Source organism: Crinia signifera, chromosome 6 (genome assembly GCF_055691185.1).
Source record: "Crinia signifera chromosome 6, ASM5569118v1, whole genome shotgun sequence".
Taxonomy (NCBI): Eukaryota; Metazoa; Chordata; class Amphibia; order Anura; family Myobatrachidae; genus Crinia; species Crinia signifera.
Window position 1 is genome coordinate 103,448,264 of NC_139222.1, and position 17,416 is coordinate 103,465,679.

General features: G+C 43.2%; 1 protein-coding gene across 13 annotated transcripts in view; it reads left to right on the forward strand.

The window, feature by feature from the left end:
* The window catches only part of RAD21L1 (RAD21 cohesin complex component like 1), a 77,339-nt gene that overhangs the window by 24,774 nt on the left and 35,149 nt on the right, over window positions 1-17,416 (forward strand). For 11 of the 13 annotated variants that reach the window (XM_083146657.1, XM_083146650.1, XM_083146653.1 and 8 more), the window contains 2 exons: window positions 13,093-13,196; window positions 13,429-13,599. In XM_083146657.1, the coding sequence (XP_083002783.1) occupies window positions 13,093-13,196; window positions 13,429-13,599 (275 nt within the window). The remainder of the gene's footprint in view (window positions 1-13,092; window positions 13,197-13,428; window positions 13,600-17,416) is intronic. The other 2 variants (XM_083146652.1, XM_083146656.1) reach the window with 1 other exon arrangement.

Consider the following 17,416-nt stretch of genomic DNA (forward strand, 5'->3'; position numbering starts at 1 on the left):
AAATGTACACTATACCCCTTGATGAATTCCCTGAAGGGTGTAGTTTGCAAAATGGGGTCACTTGTGGGGGGGTACCTAACTTTTAGCATTTTATGGTGCCTAGAAACCTACATGGTGCCTAAAAAATAATCTCATAAAAAGGAGGCTCCAAAATCAAGTAGGTGCTCCTTCTATTATGAAGCCTGTGGTTTGGTCACCGTGCATACTAGGGCCACATATAGGATATTTATGAAAACCAAAGAATTGGGGGAATCAATTTTTAGTCACATTTCTCTAGTAAAATCTACTGTGTTCCTTAGAAAAATGTATTAAAATTGAAAATCCGAAAAAAAAATGAAATTTTGAAATTTCACCTACACTTTGTTTTAATTCCTGTGAAACACCTAAAGGGTTAACAAACTTCCAAAATGCTGTTTTGAATACTGTGAGGGGTGCAGTTTTTGAAATGGCATCATTTATGGGGGTGTCTCACATACAAGTCCCTCAAAGTCACATCATAACTGACCTGGTCCCTAAAAAAATCAGTGTTTGAAATTTTCTTGAAAATTTGAGAATTTGCTATTCATATTTTAAGCCTCCTAGTGTCCAAAAAAATGAAAATGAGGTTGAAATAATGATGGAAACATAAAGTAGACATATGGTCTATGTTAGTTATTCACTATTTTGAGTGGTAAGATTATTTGTCTCACAAGCAGAAAATTTAACATTTTGCAAATCGCAAAATTTTCCATTTTTTCACAATATTTTGGTATTTTTCACAAAAAAACACAGACTGTATCGACGAAAATTTACCACTAACTTGAAGTACAATGTGTCACGAAAAAACAATCTCAAAATCACTGGGATAAGTAAAAGCAAAAAAAAGTTATCCCCACTTAAGTGAGACATGTCAGAATTGAAAAAAAGGGCTCTGTCAGGAAGGCAAAAACAGGCTCTGTCAGGAAGGGGTTAGATTATATTTATAGTTACAGTAAGTAGTACTAAAAAGTAAAATATAATGCAAACTAGTTGCTCTCTATATAGTTCTTACTCCATATTCTGTCTTATAACATCATCATAGCATTAGATGAGTAGAAGCTGCCATGATGTGCAACTATATGCTACTAGTTACCAGCCCATCAAAATGATGGAAAAACATAACCGTAATGTCAGCGCTGGTGGCTGTGCATGACAGAAGGGAGCAACACTTGGGTTGCTCCATTGTGCGCCATCTAGTGGCTGCCAGTACACAAAACACTTGAATTCCTCCCATAGAGGTGAGGAGCAGCCTTAGCCTTTTATTATATAGGATGTGCTAATATCAAAGGGTACTTGTTTCCTAGCACGGCCACAAAGATCATGATCGTGGGCATCGTGAGGAAAAATCGGGGGCATCGCGGCCATCGCATGCACTAAAAAATCGGGTGCGATGGCCGCGACGCGATGCCCGCGATTTCCCCATAGGGAACAATGTTAAATGCCTCAATTTAGCCGCGATGCCCCCGATTTCCTATAGGAAACAATGTTAAATGGGTCAATTTACCCAAATCATCATAGGGAACAATGGTAAATGGCCCAGAAACCCCCCAAAACACCCCTGAACAGTGAAATGTCCCCCCAAAAGTATTTTACGCCACCCCACGTTCAACATGAACCCGAAGCGTGGCGAGCGCAGCGAGCCCGCGAGGGGCGGCGGTACGCGTCCTCCGACCTTTTCATACCCCAACTATCCACGTCGGCGTGGAGTTGAGAATAGAATAGTGTGGCGAGCGCAGCGAGCCACCGAGCCCAGCGGATACCTGTGAAGCCCGCGAAGGGAAGCGTTTACCTGTGAAGGTATCCGCGTCCCCTCGCGGGGCTCGCCACGCTTCGGGCTCGGTGGCTCGCTGCGCTCGCCACACTATTCTATTCTCAACTCCACGCCGACGTGGATAGTGGGGGTATGAAAAGGTCGGAGGACGCGTACCGCCGCCCCTCGCGGGCTCGCTGCGCTCGCCACGCTTCGGGTTCACGTTGATCGTGGGGTGGCGTAAAATACTTTTGGGGGGACATTTCACTGTTCAGGGGTGTTTTGGGGGGTTTCTGGGCCATTTACCATTGTTCCCTATGATGATTTGGGTAAATTGACCCATTTAACATTGTTTCCTATGGGAAATCGGGGGCATCGCGGCTAAACTGAGGCATTTAACATTGTTCCCTATGGGGAAATCGCGGGCATCGCGTCTGGACCATTTAAGCCTTTTTTAGCCGCATACGACGCGACCGACCCGATTTTGACTGTTTTCAATGCATTTCAATGGGAAAATCGGGGGCATCGCGTCGGTCGCGTCGTATACCACTAAAAATGACACCCAATGCCCGCGATTGTGGCCGTGCTAGGAAACAAGTACCTATCAAAGAAAATTCCATATTAGCATGCTTTTATTAATTTATATGAAGTTAAATGCATACCAAACTTCCCCATGCAATCAGACCACCCACTTAAACAAAACACAATGCACGTAAAAATCCTATGTACATATACTTTAAAATAACATTCTTCAGATGCTGTATCATTCTTTTCCCCTGGTATTCTTTCTTCTACGATCCCCATGGCAGCCATGACACTGGGATATCTTCCCTCCTCCTAAGTTTAGACAGGATTGATTTTCAGGTACCGCCCACCTTGGGTATAATAACTTCCTCCTCCCTCTCCTCTGTGTCTTTTCTTTCTGTCTCCGTTTAGTTAGACAGTGCAGGGATTTTAAGTTTCTTTTTGGAACCAGGATTACTTAGTTTACAGCAGAAGCTGGTGGGGTGGCTCCCCGGGGAGAGGAAGAGTGTGTGAGGAGTGTGGTCGGAGGATTTCTGCCTCACATGCTGAATACCTGCCTAAACTACCTGCTAAAACGATCACATATGATTGCTGGTACCTGTAGTGCGCCACCCGGAGGTCAGTCGGGGCGTCTCCGGAGAGGTCTCAGAGGGCGGCCAGTGCGGGTAAGTCAGGGATGTGCGGTGAAGTAAATGGCTGAGGAGTCTCTGGCAAGTACCAGAGCCAGATTTGCACACAATATATGAACCCAGGGGTACATTCCAGTATTTTACATATGTGCAGCAGTATATACTACTGGAGATTCGCTGAGTTTTGATAAGAGAGGTGCCGAAAAGGTAGCCAGGTGAGGCACTGCCTCACCTGCCTTATGTAGGGTACACACCAGTACGACCCGCTCACGATGCACATCGTGAGCGGGTCGTCAGTGTCTCGTCCGACCCGCTCACGGTGACGCGGGGGGCACGACCCGCTCACGAGGTGCACCGTGAGCGGGTCCGATCCGATGGCGACCCGCACCCGGCTGTATGGTCGTCATTGAGATCCTACCTGCAGCAGGTAGGATCTCAATAACGACTGACCGACCCGCAGGACCGCGCATCGGATCGGTATCGGTCCACACCAAATCTACATCCAATTGGTCGGAATTGGATCTAGATTGAGGGGATCGGGCCCTAGTCGTCCTGGTGTGTACCCAGCATCAGACTTTTTACTCCAGAGTTTTGACTATAAAAAGGATTAGAATAATAAAAAAGATTTTTTTATATATATTCTTTGTATTTTTGACATGCTTTATAAATTGAAAACTCAGGCATATATATTAGCATGACAGGAAAGGCTGTGCCTCACCTGCCTCACCCCACCGCACGCCACTGCGGTAAGTGATGTGCTGCCAGAGTCCGGGACTTGTGCAGGCTGGATCGGGGGGGGGGCATGCTGCAGCAGCGGCGTCTCCAGCAGAAGGGCGGAAGTGCGTGTATACTTCACTTCCGCCCAGCGCTAGTACAGGTGCGCTTACTAAAAGCTACCCCTGGGAAATTGGCTGGAAACTTTAGTTCCACTTGACCATCCTGAATACGCTGATAGCGGGAAGGATAGGGTTAAGGCGCGCTATTTAAACCTGTGCTGCGCAAACCAGGTGATCTGTCTTCTGGTGTGTACCCAGCATCAGACTTTTTACTCCAGAGTTTTGACTATAAAAAGGATTAGAATAATAAAAAAGATTTTTTTACTAAAAGCTACCCCTGGGAAATTGGCTGGAAACTTTAGTTCCACTTGACCATCCTGAATACGCTGATAGCGGGAAGGATAGGGTTAAGGCGCGCTATTTAAACCTGTGCTGCGCAAACCAGGTGATCTGTCTTCTGGTGTGTACCCAGCATCAGACTTTTTACTCCAGAGTTTTGACTATAAAAAGGATTAGAATAATAAAAAAGATTTTTTTATATATATTCTTTGTATTTTTGACATGCTGGGAAATTGGCTGGAAGAGTCTGGAGAGATTGAAGAGACAAGAGCGTTTAATTCGGAGTTGGTGGAAAGCCTGTTAAAATATATTGATAAGGCTATGAATTATAAAGAAACACCTACTACTGTAGAAGAAAATCCTTTATTTCAAGATAAAGCAAAAAAGTCCAGAGCATTTCCGGTACATAAAGTAGTCAGAGACTTGATCACTAAGGAATGGTCAAATATTGACAAACGAGTGGGTTCATCAAATAGATTGGAGAAGATGTACCCATACACAGATGTTCCTAAGGTGGATGGAGCAGTGGCAGAGATTGTATCAAAAACCACTATACCGGTGAAAGATGGAGCTGCCTTTCGTGACTCCATGGATAGGAAAATGGAGAATGCCTTGCGCAAGGTACATTCAACATCGGCAACATCTCTTAAAGCTAGCGTGGCTACAGCATCAGTAGCAAGAGCGCTTAGATTGTGGGCGACCAACCTGCAGACAGATTTAGAAGATAAGATCTCCAAGTAATACCTGATTAAGAGTGTTGAAATTATGCAGAAGGGTATTGAATACCTATGTGAAGTCTCTCTGGATTCAGTATCGGTGACAGCTAAAACTATGGCAGCAGGTGTTACAGCATGACGAACGTTGTGGCTGAAGCCCTGGAGTGCCGACGCAAGTTCTAAAAATAGACTGATTATGTTACCTTTTGAGGGCACCTGTTTATTTGGGTCAAAATTAGACACCATGATACAGAAGTTGTCGGTTGGAAAGTCTACTAAATTACCACAGGACAAGAGGAATACATTTCCTAATCCAGTTTCTAACAAGCAGAATTATAGAGAAGCCAGAAGCTACCGCCCAGGACGTCCCTATTTCATAAAGGGTAACCCGAACATGTCAAGGCAAGCATTTTGCCAGTCCTTTCGTAGAGGAACAAGGTCATGACTATCCCCTGAAAGTGGGAGCAAGACTTCAACAATATTTCAAGATCTGGGAAGTATCCATCTCAGACAGATGGGTATTAGACATAATCCAGAACGGATACGGAATCGAATTTCTTACCAGGACAAATTCAGGGTGTCAAGAACACCGAAAGACAAGACTCAAAAAAGGGAATTGTTTGTGAAGATCCAGCAATTGCTAGACATAGGAGCGGTAGAAGTTGTGCCCCAGCTATAGAGAGAAAAAGGGTTCTATTCAAACCTGTTCTTAGTAAAGAAAAACACAGGTGGCTTCAGGACCATTCTCGATCTAAGAGATCTCAACACTCTGATAAAGACTTTGAAATTTCGCATGGAAAGTATGAGTTCCATAATTACAGGTATAAGAAAGGGCGAATTTCTAGCATCGATAGACCTATGGGATGCCTACTATCATGTCCCGATATGTCACAGGGACAGGAAATTTCTGAGATTTGCAGTCTTAGATCAGCATTTCCATATCACCTGTTTGCCCTTTGGGCTCAAAACGTCTCCCAGGGTTTTCACAAAGGTGCTAATACCTCTGATGGTAGAACTGAGACAGATGAAAATCCAAGTTTGGCCATATCTGGACGATCTGCTAATTACAGGAGAATCCAGACAAAAGGTACAATACAATGTCAGGATCGTGACCGAATTCCTACAGAAACATGGCTGAGTGATCAATGGAGAGAAAAGTCAATTAGAACCGACTCAAAGGATCCAGTTTCTGGGAATAAGGATAAACACCAGAAAATTTACGGTGGCCCTATCTCTAGAAAGGTGCAGCAAGATTCAACGTCTAGCAAAGACACTGTTAAAAAAGAAGAAATTTCCTTTGCCCTTGGTATTTCAAATGCTGGGCATGATGGCCTTCTGTATCCACATAGTGCCATGGGCACAGTGGGGGATGTGAATGCTACAGTGGCAGTTTCTTCCCTTCACAAGGACCCATTACAACGACAATCTATTAGTTTCCTTGCACAACAAGACAAGGTAATCTCTAACCTGGTGGACAAGGGATCTACAGGTGATATGTCTTAGTTTAGAAAGCCCAGATTACTTGGTCCTAATGACAGACGCAAGCCTAGTTGGCTGGGGAGCCCATATGTTGGGAACAACAGTAGAAGGAGAGTGGGAGATCTTCAAAAAGAGCTATTAGCAGTTTGGAGGGCAGTGAGTTGTCTTACACAACAACTTCAAAATACCCACTTGAGGATCATGACAGTCAACAAAACTGTGGTGTCATATGTGAATCATCAGGGCGGTACCAGGGCCAATTTTCTGATGGAAATATCGGAGAAAATATTGTCTTGGGAGGAGGGAAGATATCCCAGTGTCATGGCTGCCATGGGATCTCTAGAAAGAAAAGGAATTATTGGTGAGTATAACTCGCACTTTTCCCTCAGGATGTAGTTGTTATTAGTATAGTAGACTGTCTGTAAATACCCTGTTTTGTTGTATTACTGTCCCCTATGTAAAGCGCAACGGAATATGCTGCGCTATATAAGAAACTGTTAATAAATAAATAAATAATATTATTACGTTATTTATATAGTGCACACCTATTCTGTAGCACTTTAAAGAGAATACTGTATTTGGCCATTCACATCAGTCCCTAGCCCAATGGAGCTTGCATTCTATATTCCCTACCACATGTATATGTGCTGCACCTATCCAAAATGTATATCTGCAATGACAGAAATTGGTTCTGTCATTGCTTTCAAACGGGAGGTTTTCTACAATATCATTCTCTGCACGCTGTGTAGGGGAAGTTAATGACTATACCCACCCTCATTAATTTCCCCTACACTTTAAGGAGAATATTGTCCAGATCATACTACACTATATTGTGTTTAATTTTCCTCCCTATGTTCATCAATTTGAACGCAATGAGTATTAATGGATCAATATTGGATTAAAGTGAGATTTTTTTGGAGATCCCATCATATGTGTTGGGACTATTTTGCCTACAGCGCCAGTAAAATTGCTCCTTTTTGTATTGAACCAGGTTGCATTGAATGTTTGCTCATGAAACATATCTTTATCACTTAAAATCATTCAATATAAGGTGTGTACATACGGGGTAGATATATTGCTCAGCAATATATTGCTCAGTGTCTGATTGCTCGGTGCCGCAGAGGTAATCAGCTGGTCGCAGGAGCAAGCTCCTGCGACCAGCGATTAGAACAGGGCTAAAACCGGGAGCGTGCACCCGGTGATTTATCGCCAGGGAACACTCCCATCACTGGCAATATGGTCGCCAGCGATATCAGCCCCTATCGCAGCCATGTGTACACGGCTATAGATTCACATGCCATTTTCTTTAAAGAAAGAGAAATCTGCCTTCCCACATTTACACTTCTGCTCAGATTCATTGCTCTCAACAGTGTAAATGCATTTCTTTAATTCTGTCTGACAATTTATTTCATCATAATGAAGGCTGTAATTTCTAACTTTGCCTGTGATATTCAGGGAAAAGTTTCCCCTCCCTTCTCTGTATCTGCAGGGTTTTTTTTTTTTTAATGAGACTCCCATTTCACACATGTATATGCAATTGTCCTTAACCCTTTGAGTCCCAAGTGAATTTGTCGGTACTTGTTTCCTAGCACGGCCACAATCGCGGGCATCGTGTGCCTGAACTTTAAGGCACACGATGCCCGCGATTTCCCCATAGGCTTCAATGTTAAAATATTTTAACATTGAAGCCTATGCGCGTCCGACGCGATGCCCCCGATTTCTCCATAGGCTTCAATGTTAAAATATTTTAACATTGAAGCCTATGCGATGGACCCGATTTGTCCATAGGCTTCAATGTTAAAATATTTTAACATTGAAAATGAGTGCATTTAACATAGGTAAAAATGGGAAATGGCCCAATATGGGCCATTTCTCATTGGGTATGGCCCCGGCATATGTGTGTAAAAAATAATGGCCCCCCATTGTGACCGCCACCCCCACGATTGACGCGAACCCGAAGCGTGGCGAGCGGCGGCGGTGCACGTCCTCCGACCTTTTCATTCCCCTACTATCCACGTCGGCGTGGAGTTGAGAATATAAAGTGTAGAGAGCCACCGAGCCCGAAGCGTGGCGAGCGGACGCGGATACCTGTCTAGCCCACGAGGGGCGTTCCTCGCGGGCTTGACAGGTATCCGCGTCCACTCGCGGGGCTCGCTGCGCTCGCCACGCTTCGGGCTCGGTGGCTCGCTACGCTCGCCACACTATATATTCTCAACTCCACGCCGACGTGGATAGTAGGGGAATGAAAAGGTCGTAGGACGCGCACCGCCGCCCCTCGCGGGCTCGCTGCGCTCGCCACGCTTCGGGTTTGCGTCAATCGTGGGGGTGGCGGCCACAATGGGGGGCCATTATTTTTTACACACATGCCGGGGCCATAGCCAATGAGAAATGGCCCATATTGGGCCATTTACCTTTTTTTTCTATGTTAAATGTACTCAGTTTCAATGTTAAAATAATTTAACATTGAAGCCTATGGAGACGCGATGGACCCGATTTCTCCATAGGCTTCAATGTTAAATTATTTTAACATTGAAGCCTATGGAGAAATTGGGTACATCGCGTCGGTCGCGTCGTGTGCGTTTTGGTATGCGACCGACGCGATTTTTTCCGACACGACCACCACAATAGAAATCGTGGTGGCCGTGCTAGGAAACAAGTACCATTTTTTTTTACACATTTCTTATATGAAAGTATATAACAAATGTGAACGACGCTGGTATTTTTAGGTCATATTTTGCACATCTCTCACAGAGATGTTGGCACTCAAACGGTTAAATGAAGTTCACAGTAGTTGGTGAAATTAGTTAAAATTGTTAGTATGTCCGGATGAATTTGTTTTTTTAGTATATCCAGAATAGTTAGCTTAGTCCACTTGAGCTCTTATTATACAAGTTGTGTAAGCATTGCTGAATTTAGCCCATCCAGCTTTACAGTAATTACTGTATTGAATCCTATCTGCTTGTATTTTTTCTTAAGCAGAAATGGGTATACTGAGACAATCGACAAGCAAGTTCCATATAACAATGCTGAATCACCATTGATAACAATTGAAGCATTTTTGCAATAGTCTGGGAGAGCACTTAACACATTTTACCCTCTTTTTATTAGTGAGTGAAGTATATATAACCTTTTGCAGTCCACATTTTTTGACAATTCAGTCTGGTTTAAACTTTTTAATTAATTGTAATTTTTTCCTTTTTTTTTTATAAAAAAAAAATAATTAATTGAAATTTAAACAATGTTTATGTTCTTATTTTAAAATGGCTCACCATTGAATCTGCTACTAGCGCTAGGACTGCTGAGCCTGACGTTGGACTTGAAAGGAATATATTTTGGGACAAATGTGGTGTTTTTTTTTTTCATGAAATTTTATGGAATTCAAATATGACAAAGATAGATAGTGATTAAGAATTATGCAGATAACATTTGTCTAATGGTGAGTACATTTTGAAGAGGAACATTCCAACAAGGAAATCAAGTTCAGTACAAATCTACAATAAGTTCACTCAATCACATTACAAGAACATATTCCTCAAACATGGGTAGAGAAGTGGGTGACTGTGGGTGACCGTAGTAGCAGACTTTGATGCAAACGTACTGTATGAAGAAAAAAGAAGAACCAACAATTGGGGAAGTGAGGGAAGGGTCAGTCAGCGAGTTGAGTTTGGTAAAGGTTCTATAAGAGTATAGGGAGATATTTTCTCTTGAGAGGAGGAGACCCTGCTAGTTAGTATGTATATAAGAATAATATATGAATAGTTTCTGCTGTATTTAAAACCTTAGATGGCTGCTGCAGGTGTGAAGAGTTTGCTAAACTCTAAAGAAAATTCCTGAAACAAGTTTTTTTGGGGGGTACACACCGCGCGGTCAGTAAGGAAGTAATTTAGTATAGAAAAGGAATAATAAAGTCACGCTGAGCACAATGATGGAGGACACGCTGTACTTAAGATAAGAAGTTTATATAAACAAATAATAATCTAAACCAGTGGTTCTCAAACTGTGGGTCCTGACCCCAAAGAGGGTCCCGACCTGCTCAGCATGTGGTTGCGACTCCATGTTTCTGACCATCAGGCTGATGACTTTTCTAGAAAATCTGTTGAATTGTCTGTTATTTTAGACTCCTCCAATCGTTTTGAGCATCTACAATGCTGCTGCCTAAACATGTGATGTGATGACCTTCTGCAGTAACTTGCTGGGGTCCTGTAACTATTTTTATTGTCTGATGGGGTCCCAGAGCAAAATAGTTTGAGGTCCCCCTGAACTAAACAGTATAGGAAGGTAAAAAACAGAAATTGGAAATATTCCAATTTCTGTTTTTTACCTTCCTATACTGTTTAGATTATTATTTGTTATATAAACTTCTTACCTTAAGTACAGCGTGGCCTCCATCATTGTGCTCAGCGTGACTTTATTATTCCTTTTATATACTAAATTACTTCCTTACTGACGGCGAGGTGTGTACCTCAAAAAAAAAATTCTATAAGAGTATAATGGATTCCTGAAGTGTAGTGTTATGGTAAGTGTACCGAGGGAGCCAAGCAGGAGCACTTTTTTTTTTTTTTTTACTGTATTTTTTAAAGACTTGTTTAACAGTTCTTGTCAGCTGAATCGAGAAAATGTTTCAATTGTGGACTATTAGATATTTAGCTGCACACTAATGTGAAGAAGTTTGTTAGCCTCCTTGGGAAAGTGTTCTATGGGGACGTAGAGAAGAAAGTTGGTAGGTGTAGGCAGTTGTGCAAGTAGAAAAACCGACTTAGTGGCACTGTGCTGCGCTCCTTTGGCACGCTCTGAAAATGGGCATGGTCATATGGCACTAGGGGGAGTGGCTACATGACAAAACTTTAGAACACAATGACATTTATGTTTGGGCTTGTGCATTGCATCCTGCTCACAAAATGTAGGAGCCAGATAAACTACAAACAGGAATATTGCACGCCGAAGGCGCGCGGCCAAAATTTACACAGTAATGCCTGTTACGCGTCACACACCCAATACATATTACCCATGCCACAATGCCCATTACACATTATGCCCCAGGGCCATACCATAATGCTCATTGTACCGCTGCAGCACAATTGATTACTGATTACAGCCCATTACTAATATGCCCCCACAGTGCCACACATATGCCCCCAGTGCCAGGTATTATATGCCCCCACGGTTCCAGATATGCCCCCACAGTGCCAGATATCATATGCCCCCCACAGTGCCAGATATCATATGCCCCCCCCAGTGCCAGATATCATATGCCCCCTTAGTGCCACATATCATATGCCCCCACAGTGCCACATATCATATGCCCCCACAGGGCCACATATCAAAGGCCCAACAGGGCCACATATCATATGCCCCCACAGGGCCACATATCATATGCCCCCACAGTGCCAAGTATTCCCCATTGACAGATATGCCCCCACAGTGCCACACATATGCCCCCACAGTGCCACACATAAATGCCCCCAATGTTCCAGAACAAGTAATCAGCAGCACAACTCACCCTCCGTGAGTGATTCCTGCAGTGCTGGCTGTGTCCGGGTCTCCTCTCCCCCCCTCCAGTCCCCCGCCGCTGCCTGCTTCCCTTCCCTGGGGAGGGGAGCACATTGCGCATCTCTCCTACCCTGGTGACACAGGGAGGGGAAGGAGAGACGCGCGATGTGCTCCCCTCCGAAGGGAATCAGCTGTGGCGGAGGACACGCCCCCCTCCACTTACATATGCGCACATGCGCATAACACAGTTCGGGGGGTATTTGTTATGGCGGTATGGGGTACCGGCAATATATCTTTTACCAGTACACCTTACCGCCGTACTTGCCCTGTACCGCCGTTCTTAGAACACAGGTTGAAAAAGTTAGGATACAATATGGGACTAGATATCATTAGGTTTATATTTATAAGCGTTTTCACCTATGGCCACGCTAATAGTGCAATTGGGAATAGCGATAAGAATGGAGTCTCATTCTCCATTATTGAAATGTTGTTCCAAGTCTTGTTCCCAAGCCTTTACATGGGGTTCTAAAGTGGAAGGTTCCTGTATAAGAATAGAATTGTATAATTTAGAGAAGACTATCAGTTGGCTGGTATATGAAGAATGAAGAATCTTTCTATTGGGGAGGGAATTCAAGGTGGTTAAGGCTTGCATAGGAGGAGAGGGAATGGTGTATTTGAAGATATGGTAATGTAAAGATTTAGGGAGTCCAATTTTCTCTTGTATGTCTGCAAATGAGTGTGGTGCAAACATTGTTAATGATATTGAATGTACACACTAGACGTTATTGCCCTTTCTGAGCAATATTGTTCACAATATCGACATGGGTGTATTGGGCTTTACAGATGTGTCCTGCGACTTCAGTTTTGCCAAACTGCCCCTCTTGGTAAATTCGTCCAAGTTACCCTGATGCAAAATAAATATTGGTGCCCACCCAGTGCATCTCTGATGCCTAATTTAAAAAAAGGCTACTGTATACCTTTCAGAGAGGCTCAGTCACACAGGGCATCTCGTGCAGTATAGCTTATGGCTAGGTTATGAGGACACATCTGTATGTCTATTATCACAGTGTCATCTTTTTCAGCTGTTACTTGTTCTCTATTTCTACCACCTATTAAAATAAAATGAGACAACAGGAGAACAGATACGATGATTTAGCCAATTGCAGTCTTCTATCTCTTTTGATTGAAAAGATACAATTGTCCTTGTGCAACTCAAAATATATGTATGTAAACTTAACCTGTTTTTAAACTGTTTTGTCAATAATTGTGTATTTTAAAGGGAATTGTTTACATTATATGACTACTATATTTCCTTGCTACATATGCACACCATACTCTCTTTTTGATATAGTGTTTTCATTTTGTTACAGTGTAATTGATGTTGTGGATCATTTCACACTGAACCAGAGCCGGATGGAGGACATCACAATTAGAGAGGATTATGGAAGACAACTTATTCTTCATGACAGTTTTGGTATGTGCTATAATAGGTCAATTTATTGCTCACTAATTGACCATCTTAACATACATTTCTTTCTTTCTGGTCTCCCTTCCAGCCTATCGTAATGCCATAAACTCACTATTTTACATTTCCAGTTTTGAAAACCATACATACTGTATTGTAAATGTTAAGAGATGTAGAGCTATAGGTTGTTGAATGCCACTTTTTGTAAGAAAAAGAAAAACATTTTGGACCTGTTATACAGGAGATTACCTAGATACATTCAGACATGACTCTCCCAAAGATGACTCCTTTGAAGTAAGCACCAACAGCTATTTACCTGAGCAGAGTTCTGTGACCCTAAATGGAGAGGAGAGGGATCGTTTAAATCAAGACTGCTTTGGAGATGAGGGAACGACTGCTTCAGACTTTTTTGGTATGAGAGTTCTTATTTTAATGTAGTTTTGAGGGATTACATTGTTGTACTGTTTATATCAGTGGTTCCCAAACTGTGTGCCCTAAGGGAACTTACAGGGGTGCCCTGAGTTGGTGGCCCAGGACCAATTCAAATTATTTGTGGTCAATGTAATAGGCAAAACTTGTTCTGGTGGTTTCCAGTCACAAAATATGTGGACAAACAGAAGCAGCTCCTGTCCCTCATAATGTAACGAACCCTAAGGATCACATATAAACACAATTGATCAGGTGTTTTGTGGCCTAGGGGTGCCGTGAAAAAAAGTTCTGATACTCTAGGGCTCAATGATTCTAAAAAGTTTGGGAACCTCTGGTTTATAGGATTTTTACAGTATACCAATTTGTGGTGAAATAGCAAGAGCCGGATGCACAACAAGTTGCAGCCACCTTAAAAAAACAGCAATACTTAGGTAATTAGGCTGAATTGGAGATTTCAGATTCTGAAATTAGTTTTAAAGCTCTCTATATTGTTAGTAGGGAGGACTTGTGTAAAAGATTTCTTTTGAATCTCCTATTATTTTAGTCTGTGTAAAGTTAAGTGAAATTTCTTCATCAAAGGAGCCTGTGATGAGTTTCACTATACCTTCCTAAACAGGGGTCAATGATTTAATTACTTCCCCAGATAATGAAGCTCATGGGGATAGATATAGGGGTGTAACTGGAACTTTGAGGGCCCTATAGCAAGATATTGAAAGGGGCCCCCTCCCGCCTTTGTCACTATAACGACAAGTGAGTGACAAAGGAGGTGTCAGAAAAAGAGAGGAGAGCAAGAAACAGAGGGTCGGTCAAGGAGAGAGCTTCATAGAAAGCTTAATGGGGAATGAGAGACGAAAAGAGGAGAGAGAGGGGTGTTAATAGGAGTGAGACCTAGATAATGTCAGGGAGAGAGAATGAGGGGAGCAAGAGAGAGTATGTGTCAGTGACATAAAGTTGTAGAGCTGGAGAAAAAGAGGGTGTCTGGAAAAGAGAGACAGTGCCAAGTGGATGAAAGAGAGAGGTGGGGAGAAGATAGATAGAGGAGAAATTGTTTGCAGCAAGCAAGATTAATAGAGAGGTGAGACTGGGGAGTGATAGAGGATTGAGAGAGAGGGGACAGGGGAAAAAGAATGAAGAGAGTGGGTAGTGGGAGAGAGCAGAGGGAGAGCTTGAGAGTGTGTAGTGGTGAGACAGCAAAGGAGTGAGAAAAAGATGGAGGTGGGAGGTTGAGCAGATGGAGTGGGGAGAGAGGGGTGGTGCAGTGGGGTTGGGGAGACAGGGAGTGGGGAGATAGGGAGCTGAGCAGAGGGGGTGGAAGCAGGAGACTGGGGAAACCGTGATTGGGGAGACAGGGAGGGGGTTAAGAGGGGGGTTGGAGAGATACCAAGATGGAAGAGGAGGGGGCTCAGCAGATAGGGATGGGGGTGGCAATAGGAATCACTTCCTGGGAACCTGACTAAGTACCCAGTCCCCCTTTAGAAATAGCAGTGCTGTGTACCGTCGGTTCTCATCCGCACTGCAGATCCAAACCTCCCACACGTGCCGTCAGGTGGGTAAGAAAGGGGATGAGCCCACCGCAGACAGGGCTCACAAGACTGCAGAACTGCTGTTACTACCCGTACGGGAATGTTTTAAAAATATATAATAAAAAATCACTTCAAGAGGGTGTAGGGGAATGCCTTCTCTGCCTTGGGGCCCCCCAAGCGCCCGAGCCCCATAACAGTTGCACCCCTGCACCCTCTGTAGTTACACCACTGGATACATATAATTATGTTTTTATTCCTGCAATGTCTGTGACGAGTAACATGGATACTTGTTTCTATCCCACTCTTGTGTTGGTCCCACTTTAAATCTATACACCACTTGTGATAAGATGATTGCAGGAGAAAAGCAAGATCATATTTATCACGATGAGCTTTCACTTGACTTGCATTATTTTGTAGTCTGGAAGAGAGTGTAGTCTGGAAAAGAGGCAGTCCCTCCCCTGTTATTAATGATTAAACATAATAAAATATTACAAAGAATATACTTATGACACATATTATGCAATAATAAAAATTTTAGCCGTTTTTTTTTTTATTTAATTTTTTTATTGGTTTAGGAGTAGGGAGGCCAATCCCGGGATTCGGGATTGAAAAACTGTAAATCCCGGGATTGGCCTCCTGATATGCCCAATGACGAATATATTACCTCTCACCATGCGGTGGAGGAGCTGTGTGGCGGCATACTGTGTAGGAGCTGTGCGGTGGAGGAGGCGAGGTGACTTGGCTGGCCAGGGAGAAGGTGGGTAACTCTGAGTCCGGGCAGATGCGGCGGCGTGTGAAACAGTGTATGACTGCGCAGCGTGATGTGATCTCTCACATCACACTGCGCAGCCACACAACCTTGTTGCCAGGCAGCACAGTGTGATGTTAAAGGTCACGCTGCGCAACCACACAGTTTTCCCACGCCGCCACGTCTGCCCGGACTCAGAGTTATCAGCCTCCTCCCCTGCCCGCTCAGTGCTACACGGGAGAAAGGGATCAAATGCGCATGCGCATTTCGATCCCATAATCCCGGGATTGGAGCCTTTACCGGGATTTGGAGAAATCCCGGTAAAAAATGCCCTGGATCCCGGGATTGGCATCCCTACTTAAGAGGCGTCAAGAGCAGTGCCTCCTGCTGACGCTGTTAAATGTCCAGACTCAAGGGGGCCGAGCACCAGGTTGTACCAGTGCCTCACCAACCACTAACCTCACCGCACATCACTAACCCAAATCTAACTCTCTCTGCACATGTTACATCTGCCCACCTGTAGTGCACATGGGGGGTTATTCTAGTTCACTCTTTCTGACAAAATCCTTCTTAGATGGACAAAACCATGTGCACTGCAGGTGGGGCAGATGTAACATGTGCAGAGAGAATTAGATTTGGGTGGGGTTTTACTTCAAAGTTAAATCTATATTGCAGTGTAAAAATAAAGCAGCCAGTATTTACCCTGCACAGAAACAAAATAACTCACCCAAATCTAATTCTCTCTGCACATGTTACATCTGCCCCTCCTGCAGTGCACATGGTTTTGTCCATCTAAGAAGGATTTTGTCAGAAAGAAAGAACTAGAATAAGGCCCATGGTTTTGCCCATTAGAGAGAGAGAATTTGCTTCTGTGATTGAACCAGAATCAGACCCTGTGTCTGTAACAGAATACTTGTGCAGTATTTTGGCACCTAAAATTAGTTAATTGTGTCTGTGACAGAATATTTGCACAGTATTTGGATACTAAAAGATAATGCGTATGTGACAAACTATTTGTGCAGTATTTGGGCTCTTAACATTTTGAAATTGTGTCCGTGACAAAGCTATTGGGCAGTATCTGGTTTGCTGCTAAAAAATACATCTTTATCCAGTCACCTGTTACCAGCCATATAGAGTAAGAACTTAAATTGGAAAACAATAACCTTAAGTTTCTTTAAGAAATATGAAAAATACAAACACAAGAACAAAGCCAGAGATTTCCAACAAAGACACTGCAGAGGAGGCATGGTCCATCTTCTAAATCACAGGGTTTTTTAATCACATAAAAATTATATGTTTCTAAACATCGCGTTTCAGGAGTAAACAGTGACTGGTTTAAAACATTTCAGTGGTTGCTTGTAAAAGATGATGGAATGAGGTGTTCCATCCACATGTATTAAAAATGAACAGACCTGCTGCAAATAAAGAAGCGACTTGGGTGACAATTTATTGGTTTACAATAAATTGGTTGTCAACAAAAACAAAAAGAACTACCACATACTGGAAATTTGGTTGAGCACTGTAAATCT